The 12,601-nt window shown below is 39.4% G+C and overlaps 1 protein-coding gene across 1 annotated transcript; it reads left to right on the top strand.

Moving 5' to 3' along the window:
* Positions 1 to 1,070: 1,070 nt before the first annotated feature.
* On the top strand, positions 1,071 to 11,860 carry vps26a (VPS26, retromer complex component A). The gene is made up of 9 exons (XM_069663078.1): positions 1,071 to 1,154; positions 3,159 to 3,308; positions 3,854 to 3,929; positions 4,400 to 4,556; positions 6,566 to 6,730; positions 6,840 to 6,946; positions 7,149 to 7,250; positions 7,413 to 7,522; positions 8,912 to 11,860. The coding sequence occupies exons 1-9, from the start codon at positions 1,152 to 1,154 to the stop codon at positions 9,026 to 9,028; spliced, it is 987 nt and encodes a 328-aa protein (XP_069519179.1). The 5' UTR covers positions 1,071 to 1,151; the 3' UTR covers positions 9,029 to 11,860.
* Positions 11,861 to 12,601: the final 741 nt, after the last annotated feature.

Here is a 12,601-nt window from a genome sequence, read left to right as displayed (position 1 = left end):
ATCAAGGGACTCCCTCTAAGAAAAAAAAGTGTTTTATATTGTGAGACTGTGTTAAAAAAGAAACTATAAATACTTGAAGCCAAAGCATCAAAGTAAAAAAGGATCAAAGGGTTCTGTGGTTTGTGAGCATCTCATACTTGATATAGAACAAAGTCACTGAGATGGTGAGAAATCAAAACCCAACCTCACTTTAATGATCAGAAACACGGAAACTCTTATCATTATGTAAATGAGGATTGGAATAACATTGTTTCCAATTATTTTTCAAATATTTATAAAAATTCAAAAACTTTTCAGTCTAATTTTTATTGTTTTATTACATGAGTAATTTAAGTAGGAGAATTAAGTTCTAAAGAGAAACGGTGAGATCTTTTGCAGAGATATCAGTAAATTAAAAACCTTATTCTTGCACAGATTTATTAAAGCTGCTGTGAGGAAATTTCTGTTTGAGCTGATTCGGCGCCTCCTGTGGACAAAGCGGTACCTCTTATCTCTTTGCTGATTTTGTCCTATACATGCTTAAGGGGTGTTTTAACAAAAAATCTCATCCTGCTTTCTTTAACAGTCATATGTATCACTAACTTTAAATTTTGGCCCTGGAAAATGTAAACAAAGGCAGCGTGCAGTTAGCTGACACCTCCCCCCGTCAGCGATTTCAGGCATTAAAAATAACTATAAATAATCAGTCTTGTCGGTGATGGTCTGGTTTGCTTTTGCAGGTCATATAGAGTAATCAGAATTAATTTCAGTCTGTTTCATAACCATCAAAAAACTCCTAACAGGAGCTTTAAATTAATTAGTTCCTCAAGAGTGCCATGGTGTGGATTATCATAGCAAGAAATAATGTAACTGATATTGAAAGAGTAGATGCAGAAAAAGTGAGTGTTTCTGTCAAGTGTGTCTTGAGGATAAGAATGTGTCCCATTTAAGACCCCTGCCCCCGCCCCAACACACACACACGCACACACACACGCACACACACGCACACACACACACACGCACACGCACACACACACACACACACACACACACACACACACACACGTGACCCGGGTCACATGACGCTGAGTCTTGATACTACCTCCTGGTTCACACTGACAGGCTACACGGAGCGAGGCTAGCTGTTAGCTTCAACTGTCTACACGGCCGACATGGTAAGTGTAAAAACAGGCATCAGCTGTTCAGACTAAACAGAGATTAAGTGGTGTATTAATTAAATGAAATCCAGTATTAACGCGGACTCCATGTTTCACTTGACAGCACCTAATAAACATTAAAGTAACAGGAAAGCTAGCTGTGTTAGCATCAGTACGAGGCCGCCTCTGCTTGTTCAGTGATGTTTTGGCTAACAGCTAGCAGCTCTTGCTAATGATGATAGCAACTTAAAGTGCTGATTACTTATTGAAGTTATTTTAGTTTGTTTATATTTTGGTAACCGGAGCTGCAGGGAGGCTGAAAAGAGAAATGTTAATGTTAGCTAGCGTTACCTGTTAGCGCGAGGCACTGAGAAGTTTTACCGTATGTCACATCATGCATGTGGGATTACAGCAACAAATTAGTAAATTACCTACATATTTTTATGTGTAAAGTTTATGCGTGATAAAATGCGTCCATCTCTCATTGATCGAACTAGATCAAGAAAACAATGCATGTATTAAAAGTTGATACTCACTGATTTTTAATGCAGTGTGGTAGCTTTACGATATTATTGGCTGCTATAAAGCTCAATCGGTTTAATTTGGGTTTTCTACCAGACGTCTCCCTTAGTTTAATTTTGTCTTTATATGAGCTACAATGAATGAAAGCATCCCACTCGTGCCCATGTAGTCATTGGTCCCTCCTGACATCTGAATGATTGGGCTGATTCAGGTTTGGTGCATGCTGAAGCTTGTGCTTGTGCCAGCGCAGAGGAAAAATATTTGTTTGTGCAACTTCTGATAAGTGATTGAGCAAAGCAGTCCGTGTGGAAATAACAGATGATGTCCTGCTTCTACCTTAGTAAGGACAGGGAGTAGCTGTGGGCCTTAACATGGCTAAATCTTAAGACTGTTGTGTCCCGTGCACGCCCATTAGTTCCATTCATGTGCACACACTAATAAACACTTATAACTTAACAGCTGTGGTGGTGTTAGTGATCAGTGCAGACAGCTTAACCCCATTATCTGTCATCACAATCCATGGAGATGTGAGTTAACACATTTTAAAGTGCCAGTAAACTAGAAGAAAGAGAAAGCAGCCTTAGTCCTGAAAAGTGGGACTGACTTTGTGTCTCTTGGTTTGAGAGATCAACATAGCATGAGGGTCATACATTTGCTGGCCCTGTCTCAACATATGCCTGTTACCTTCTTAAAGTTTGTTTCATTAAGTTATTTTAGATGTCTTTTGACTTGCAGCTCCTCATCTCCCGTTAGGAAGTAATATTTTGGGCCAGTGCATTCATGAGTTTTGTGTTGTCATGTGGAAAGGATGTTGTGTTGCATTTTTTTATTCAGAGCATTTAAACAAAATATTGATAGCGGTGGCTCAGTGGTAGAGTCGGTCGTCTCTCAATCGGAAGGTTAGGGGTTCAATCCCTGACTGCTACTGCCACATGTCGAAGTGTCCTTGGGCAAGTGAACCCCATATTGCTCCCGAAGGCATAGCCATCGGGTATGAATGGGCATAGATCTGATTGGAGATTGGCACTTAGGCCTTTGCCATCAGTGGGTGAATGGGTGGATGTGACATGTAGTGTAAAAGTGCTTTGATTGGTCGGAAGACTAGAAAAGCACTACATATGTATACAGTCGATTTTCCAAAGTTGTTTCCAATATTTCAGTTTTTATTGATAATCTGGTTTTATCCCAGATTTGTTGCTCCACCAGTAAAATCACCAAACCACCTAAATATTGCTGACTTTTCATCGGTAGTACTCCTACATAGCATTTTCTACTAATCTAAGGCACTCTACATGAAAAGCAACTAAAGGCTACATCCTGATAGCATGTTACAAAGCGTATATTTTTACACTACATGAATACAGGGTCATTTAGCAAGGACTTTAAACATTACATCCTTATTGACTGTGAACAAAGAGTAAAATATTCATCAGACAACCCTTCAAGTAGTCAACTTTAAAAAAGTGACACTGTTTTCTATGATGCGCTTTGTGTTTTCAGAGTTTCCTAGGGGGTTTGTTTGGGCCGGTATGTGAGATAGACGTTCTTCTGAACGATGCAGAGAACAGAAAGACCGCCGAGCTGAAGACAGAAGATGGCAAAGTGGAGAAACACTACCTGTTCTACGACGGAGAGTCTGTTTCTGGAAAGGTAAAACTGATTTCACATCAATTATAGATATAGCAGAGCTCCACTGGGTTCATTAAGGGGGTCTTACACACACACAAGTTAAGACTTACATTTGCTGTCATGTCATTTGGAAGTTACCACTGCTCAGTCAGCAGATAATGGACTTCTCTGAAAGCTATTTTGGGATCCTCTTCTTAAGTCCAGTGGGAAATTAAAGGTTCTTTTGATGTGTGTTCGAGATTTGCTCCGATTTCTGGAGGAAGTAAAGCATCTATGTTTAGCCTCCAGGAATGTATCAGCTGATATGTCAGCCTTATTTAATAAAAGTAGTCAATTTTAATTCCTCTTGTGGTTCTGATCTGACCGGCTTCTCATCTTCTTTAGTCATTAAATGGTTGTTTCTGCAGAGCCTTACATTTTCTATCCAGCACAGGAACACGTGTATGGATACAGAGACAGGAGATATGTAATAATAAGGGATATCGGTCTTTTTAGCACTAGCAGATATTTATAATTTGGGTGTGGGTTCATTTGATGCTTCATCTGATCACATTTCTGCTCTCCAGGTGAATCTGAATGTGAAGCAGGGAGGAAAGCGTCTGGAGCATCAGGGCATCCGCATCGAGTTTGTTGGACAGATAGGTGAGCATTTATCACTCTGTAGTAACCTGTTTTTCTTTTGCCAGAGCTATGAAGAGATTTAGTTGTATTTTTGCTGAACTCTTTTGTTTCTCTGATGTTATTAGAATGTTACACGTGGATAAGTTCTGTTTAAGGTTTAAATTGCCTAATGAAACTAACTCCAAGAAATATTTGAATTGCAAAAAGTGCTTTGTGCTCTTTAGCTGGTAAACGACTTGTCAACAAAGGGCTGCTGGCTTTCTCATGTGGCTAAAAGGTATTTAACAAAGCATGTGGTCGTCATGTGCAGACTGCCATAGTGGAGCTAAACCCTGCTCCCACTGTATTTGCAGAAGGAGGGTAAGAGGGCAGAGTGTTGAAAGAGTATGAAACTGTGAAATAATACTGTAATACACTTCTGGTAATGTGCTTAAACTGTGATGAACTCAACGCCACACACTCTAAATGCACCCTGCTGTCTGCTGTTTCAGAGCTGTTCTCTGATAAGAGCAACACCCATGAGTTTGTTGACTTGGTGAAGGAGTTGGCTCTACCCGGAGAACTCGCACAGAACAGAAGCTACGACTTTGAGTTCATGCAGGTGGAGAAGCCCTATGAGTCCTACACTGGAGCCAACGTCAGGCTAAGGTACATTTAGCACACAGTTTAAGGTTTAAAAAAACGTGTGGTTCTGGGGCGTCGGTTTAGCTCAGCGGTTAAATCGGCGGTCAATGTACAGAGGCCACAGCCCTCAGTTCAACTCTCACCCTCGGCCCTTCACCGCTTTTAGTGGCCATTTGTCCGAAAAATCAAACTTACAATAAATCAAACATAATCAAAGTGCCACTGATGCACCATGGGGATGTGGTGTACGCAGGCAAAAGAAGTCCATTGTCCATTCAAGGTTGTGCGTTTCTTGTGGTTTATTTTCCCAATAATCAAGCAAGCAAACAAAAGAACAAAGAAATCATGGCTCCTGCTGCCTCTCTTGCGCTGGTAAAAAACCATAGGCCCACCCCGGTGCATCCTGGTCCTCTACCTGCCTACCTACCTATATAAACTCAGGTGCCTTGTGTTACCCCAAATTCCAAACAAAACTATTATTAACTAAGAAAATATTATCAAAATCTAATCTAAATAAAGCAAACACCTAGAATAATCTAACTATATTACTTATTATTAATTAACTAAACTCCTACACCGCTTGTCATCCTCACTGTCTCTTCCCCTAAACAAAAAAACCCAGTGGTTCTACTGTCATATTAATCACGGGTGGTGGTGGGGGGTTTACACCATGACTTTTACCTTCCTCATTTTGTGCTGTTACAGGGGGGATTTTTCTTACTGGTTAAATTAAGAACAGTCACTATATCGCTGTTTTTGGTACTGATGTTAGCTGTGCTGGATTTCTGTATTGTTTGCTTCGTCTATTTAAAAGAAATACACTGAATAATTAATCATTCGTTTCGTAATTTAACAGGTAGAAATGTCATGTCTTACAGGCGACAGGTTCGCGAATGTGGCTGTTTTAAGATTTTCCTTTTTTAAATGTTTGACTGACCACATTATGTGATGTAGTGCTTTCAAAATGGCCAAAAATGACGTTCGATTATTCTTTCTAAAAAGCACATGGGTTCGAACTATTCAGATATCTGTTTTTACACAGTATGTCCACATGAGGGCGTAACAATACAACGAGAGACAATCTTATGTGCAAAGAGATATTCATTTAAACACAAACATGCCTTTAAACGATTAACAAAGGCTCCCTACACCTTGCAAAATAAACAAATATTTGGTTACAGTAGAACGGACATTCAGCGCTGCGAGCGAGCTGTGCTGTGACGGGTTTATTCATTTAAACATAAACGTGTTTTGATAAATTACCTATACCTGTCTGTTATGCTGGGAGTGAGAATCTCTCTCTCTGGTCGGGCTGGCATTTAAATTCTCCGCCATCATTACCACATGGTTGTTGTATTGGCTTGTTTCTGTTCGACAAAAGTTAATTAATTATCAACGTGTAAAGTGACGCAGTGTAAAGTGACGCAGTGTGATGCATTCAAAGACGCTCCGTAACCTAGAGAGTGCACGCGAGGACCTACGAGAACATGCGAGACAGCCACTGTGATTTTTTCACATTGAATATTAATTTTAATAACCAAATACCCGTTTTTTATTACAATTCAGTTTTATATATATTCAAATTTAGAATATTCGTCGACAGCCCTACTGCCATTTGAATACTTGGTTTTGACTCCCAAAATGTTTTTTCTTTTTTTCATTTTATATTTATTGTGATCAGTAATTCAAAATTAACTTTGTTCATAGATAATTAAAGTAATGATTAGTTGTAGCCCTGTGTTATCTATAAGATAACCGAGAAACAGCTCAACTCTGACTAAACTAAGAGTAAGAAAATTGCACCAAAATATGATGAAATAAAACCACATTGCTCGTTTTGAGAACTTGATATGTGCACATGTGAAGGAGAAAGAAAATCCTCTGATTCTGTTTACATGTTTTTTTTCTCCTGTAAATTCTACATAGGTAGCCATAGCTTGATACATCAGTGAATTATCTTTAGAAAAGAGCATCTTGCATCATTTTAATCTTCTAATTACAGCTCATGTTGTCTGTGTGTGCTCGTCTTGCAGGTACTTCCTCAGGGTGACAATAGTTCGTCGTCTGTCTGACTTAGTGAAGGAGTACGAGTTGATTGTCCACCAGTTAGCCACCTACCCAGATGTCAACAACTCAATCAAGATGGAGGTCGGCATAGAAGACTGTCTGCACATTGAGTTTGAATACAATAAATCAAAGTAAGATCAATTTCACCTTAACTTCTTTGGTGAAGTCCAACCCTCAAACCTTAATAAGACCTGCCTTCAGTCAGTTTGAGCAGCTTCTCTTGATGTGTTTGTTCGTCAGATATCACCTGAAGGACGTGATTGTTGGGAAGATCTACTTCCTGCTGGTCAGGATCAAGATCCAACACATGGAGCTGCAGCTCATCAAGAAGGAGATAACAGGCATAGGTAATGATCCAGGAGTTAGACACATGAATGTTAGTGTGAATGGACGAGAAGTTTTTTCTCTCTCTCTGGAATTGGTGTGGTTGGATTTCTCTTCTGTACAGTGTTTAGGTCCAAATCGGAGCGTAGAAACTTCTGTCAGCTCTGCTCCACTTAAATGTTTTCTATGCTGTTCACTTCATGCAAGTTTTGTCCTCATTTTCAGGTCCCAGTACGACCACAGAAACAGAGACGGTTGCAAAGTATGAGATCATGGATGGTGCTCCAGTTAAAGGAGAATCAATCCCCATCAGACTGTTTCTGGCAGGTAACTTCTCTTCTTTCTTCTTTCTCCTTCTCTTCTCTATTTAAGAATAGACTAGACAATAAACTGTTGTCAAACTGTTGTCAAAACTCCTCTTTCAAACATTTAAACAGGCGTATTTTTACTGGGAGTTTTAGTGACAGCATGTCAAATCTTTTTCTACAGGATATGACTTGACACCCACCATGAGGGATGTCAACAAGAAGTTCTCTGTACGTTACTTCCTTAATCTGGTGCTGGTGGACGAAGAGGACAGAAGATACTTTAAACAACAGGTAACATGCTTGCACACACAGCAGGAGTGTTCAGAAGCTGATACATGTTCCTGTTTCCATTGGTGTGTGTCAAGATAACACAAATACAAGCAGGGGTACATTGACACCCTTGTTAGTTCCTGTCTATGTCATGCCAGTATAGAATTGTGTTTCATTGTTCATGGTAAACAATCAGGCAATATTTAATGGTAAATAATCAGGCATGTGTAACCAATAATCAGGTAAATAATCAGGTCTTTTAATGATAAACAATCAGGCAACATGATACCTGCAGACATCAGGTATCATGTTGAGTGTTTGAACACTAGTAGCTATGTAGCAGAGTTTTTATAAGTGGGTCCCCTTTGATCTGCATCATGGAAGGAACAGTGGCCAAGATAGGCAGTGAAGAAGGACGCTGCTACCAAGCAAACCTAGATGTAAACAATGCAGCATTAAAACAATGACATGTATTTCATTAATTTGTCAGTTACAGTGAGAAACACTGACTGTAAATCTTGAACACTTAGTCGGATTTGCAAGCTGAAGTCAGGGCAATGCTTCAGTTGTAGTGCCATGCAACTTGTCTCTCAGCAATAAAACATGTCAAAACTATGATTCTGACTGTAATAGGTTGCTGTGCCTCTGTGCGGAGAACAAAGAGACTTTGTCATGCTGGTCCAGCAGCTCCAGCAAACAACCTCATGTTGCTTTTGGTTGTTTGTTGTGCTGTGGCGGAATGCCTGGCAAAACTGTTAAACTATGAGAAATTTGGCAGGAAACACAGAGAAATTTACCAGAAGTCAAACTTGCCATCAAGTTTAAAGCCAGGAATACCGCACAGGAAGTAAACTTTGCTTTCAAAATAAAGGCAACATGTGTATTAGTAACCTAAAGATGTAAAAGGGAACTTTTCTTCTACAAATTCTGTAAGGAGAACCACATTTTTACTGAAAGGAGAAAGTTATTTACAGTAGCAGGAGACTTCCTGACAATGACACAGGGACTCAAAGCGACGTGCTCTTTCTGAGGGGAAAACCAGTAAAACTACTGTTAATTATACCAAAGTAGCTATAACAGCAGTTTTTAGTATTTCCCTTAGTATCTAAGACGTTTTTCATTGCTTAGAGATCATTTATACAAATTTTCTGGTCATCAGTGGCGCTGCACATCTGGCCCTGTCCTGATTTTCAGCTTGCAGTGAGGGTCTTTCTGTCTTCCTGTCCGTCTATCCTTCAGAGGAGTTAACCTTAATACTATTAAAGTGCTCACATACTTTTCTTTGTCCTTTTATAAATGTTGTTTTTATATAAAATTGTATCTTCTGTACGCATCTTTTTGATTACCACTGGATTTTTAACCTGGGTTTCTGCCTGTTTATTTGATCTATTCCTCTGTGTCTGTGTGTAGGAGATCGTTTTGTGGAGAAAAGCTCCAGAGAAGATGAGGAAAAGAAACTTCCATCAGCGCTACGAGTCGCCCGAGCCCCGACCCCAGCCAGTTACTGCAGAGCAGCCGGAGATGTGAGGGCGATGCAATGAACTGAAACTACACAGAGACACACCCCAACTCTTCACTGCTGAACAGCCAGAGGTGTGAGGGCTGCCCCACTCTCTCCCTGGACTGAGAAATGTCTGTATACATGAACACACATACCATCCCTTCAGAACCCCCCCCCCCCCCCCCCTCACCGCTTCACAGCTTCAGACGTGAGCTGTCCGACCACCTTCACTCTGCCCCACAGGACTGAAACACACTCGCATACAGACGCACAAGAATGCAATCCAAGAAGGCTGAAAGCTAAAAGTCAAGGCAAGTCAAACCAACCCAGTCGGGGAACAGAGAGGCCGTTTATTTGACCCGGGCGTCTCCGGATGAAAACACACACAAGTGAAGAATTCAAGTCTCAGCGTGCAGTTTGCTCAATGCAAAATATCCCAGGAGCAAACACGGAAAGAAGAAGAGACGGCTACAGACGACCACGACACCGTGTATCCCTATCATCTGCAACAGGATCTTCTTCTGTCTACGTATTTGGATTCAGCTTCCTCTGGCATCCTCCCTCCTACAACGGTTACAAAATGACTCTCTGGAGTCCAGACAGTGATTGAAAGAATTCAAGACATGGGTGGATGAGCATTAACGAAAGATACTTAGCTGTGAGACAACAGATGCACTCTGTGTTTGTTCACAAAACCCGAGTTTAAGCTATGATGATGCAACATACTGTGCTTTCCATGCAGACGCCTGCTTAATGGTTCAGTGCAACAAATGTCCGTCTGCATATTTAATCCCATGTCTCTTCTTCTAATGTGGCTGTTTTGATCCAGTCCGCACCTCATTTCATATAAGAATCATTTTTGACTCAAGGTGGACGTAATTATTTCAGTGTTATTCTATTTATAGCATTATTTATAATATATAAATCCTTAAGAGCTGCAACTTACGGTTATTTTCATTATTTAACAATCTGCAGTTTTTCCATTAAACAATCGTTCAGTCTGTAACATGTCAGAAATATGTAAAATGGGTCCATCAAATTTCCAAGAGGTCGAGATGCCATCTGTCTTTGTCTTGTTGGTCTCGCCAGCAGTCTTACACTAATAGAAATATACAATTTTCAATAACATATTGGAGAGAAACGCAGCAAATCCACACATTGGAGAAGCTTCAAATAGAGAATGTTTGCAGTTTTTCCATAAAAAAAGACAGAAGCAATGAATTGATCTCCAGTATAGTTGCAGTTTTGTGTCCGTTTCCTAATCTCGTAATCAGCTCAGCATTGCAGCTCTAAAAAATTACATATAAACTCGCTGCTAAAGATTCTCATCGTTAGGGATCTTGTCTGGATGAATATTTGATATTTGATGCGGTTTCCACTGACAAGCTCCGTCTGGTTACTTCAGGATCTCATCCAAATGTGCCGTTTATTTATGACTTATCCTGAACCGTAGAAATGTTTTGTTGTTTGTCTTCCAAAGTTATTGTAAAGTTCGGTTCACCCATATTTGACACAAAATAAATACTTAAAACCTATTCCAACCAGATATGTGGAATATCTAGATTAACAGGGAGGTAGATTTCAGTGCTTTAAACACCACAAATGGCATTCCATTGGCCTTCATTGTTTGTGGGAGGGAGAGAGAGTCAAGAAATCCCAAAACTTGGATTTGCTAAATCTTTATGGCTAAATAAAAAGTATATTTATTTGTAATTTGGGTGAACTGAACCTTTAAGCTCTTGGGTCACAGCATGTGACAGCTGGATCAGACTTTATTCAATGTAAGAAAAAGATTTTCTTTAAATGTTCTCATATTTAAAGCATTAAAAGGTAGAAAAGATGAGGAAGATTATACCTTCAAATGAATGTGCTGTCATCTCCACATGAGAAGCAGTTTCAATTTATATTTAAAACGATTCATGGGGAAATGAAGTGATGCTAGGGCAGCAATGATAAGCAAACGGTTAAGCGGCTCAGCCCCTCTCTGTTTGAGTAGAACACTAATACTAAATGGCTCATGTCTGCTGTTGTAAGCACTGGACGGGGTGCAGTATCAAACACTGTAAGTTCAACATTTGTTCCACTGTGATGCTCAGACCGGCAGTTTAGGTCCTGCTTTAAACACACACACACACACACACACACACACACACACACATACACACACACACATACACACACAGTTTGGTGATGTCACAGGACTTGTGTGCAGGTTGAATTTGCCCTGAAGCTCTGCTCTGCGGCCAGTTTTGCACTTTCCCCTCTGATGCTTCACTTTGTTAAAAGGAGCCTGGAAGCTGAAACTAAACATCACTAAAGGTCACCTCAGAGATCTCCTGTGTCTGTAGGCGAAACAATACTGTCATTTATATATCACTACTAGTTTTAATTGGACTTACTGAGTTCATAATTTTGTTGCTTTTTGACTCTGATGTGTGCAAGTCACGGTGTCCTGTTACATGTTTCATTTCATAGACCTCTGAATGCACATCTACGGTTACAGATTTATTTGTTACTTCACGCTGCACTCTGGTTTTGTTTTGTTTGAGACTATGTAATTTATTTTTAACGGTTTCTTTCGTTCTTCCTGTCAGACACATTTTCTGTCTTCTTGAACACTGTACATAAACGGTTTGTTTAGTGTTTTTTTAAATACCTTTCAGTGGTAATGAAGGAACACTCCTAAGCCAAAACTCTCTGCCCCTATCTCATCTTCTGCATGTTAATCTTTTCACAATGTCTAATCATGCCATCGACACAGTGTGTGTGTGTGTGCGTGTGTATGATAATATGTGTATATACACCAAACCCAAATATATAGCTAAAATCAATCGTGAATAAAGCAAATTTATACTGAATTTCTTTTGAACAACACTTGCTTTCTTTTAAAGATAATAAAGTCAGAAGAGTTCATTTCAATTCTTCATAGTTTACTGGTATATTTCAGTGTGTTTAGTACAAAACAGCATCTTTATGATCCAATTTGAAAACCTTTTAGAAAACAACAGTTGCCTTTAGGTGCTGCAATGCAGTGGCAAACAAAGGTTAAGTCTAGTTCATCCAGTAAGGCCAGTTATGTTTGTCTGGTTTCAGTTTCTTCAGGGTGCCATCTGTGTATAGTGTATGCAAGATATTTAAGACACTTAAATTAACTCCCTCATTGTAAGAATTTTGAAATATTTAAAGTCTTTAAATACAGTTTCACATTATAAAATCATAAACTTAATTTACCAGGTTTAATGCTTTCCTTTCCATTTCCAAGTCATTTTTCCCTTTCTTTGACTGCACAGGCAAAAGCTAATTTGTAATCTTTTCAGACAGTCTTCATGGTGTCTGTCCTGTGGCCCACGCACACTCTCCTAAAAGTTTTTTTAGGAGAACATTTTTCCCCCAAAATCATATTCCCATCAAAATGGAAAATGCTTAAGAACACCATTAAGACAATCATTTTTTTCTGTAGGATTAAAATAACTGCAAAGTAAGATAAATCTGAAAATATAATAGAAAAAAATAATAAACTAATTGGAAATTTTTATTATCATTTTGGCCAGTCAAACCTTTTTTGTGTGGGATGGGGTTGTGTTAAATTTGGGATTGTG

This window comes from Semicossyphus pulcher, unplaced genomic scaffold (genome assembly GCF_022749685.1).
Source record: "Semicossyphus pulcher isolate SPU_LCO1_2020_fin unplaced genomic scaffold, fSemPul1.0.p SCAF_1, whole genome shotgun sequence".
NCBI classification, from domain to species: Eukaryota; Metazoa; Chordata; class Actinopteri; order Labriformes; family Labridae; genus Semicossyphus; species Semicossyphus pulcher.
Note: the sequence above shows the minus strand (reverse complement) of the source record. Positions and strands in the feature narration are given on the sequence as shown.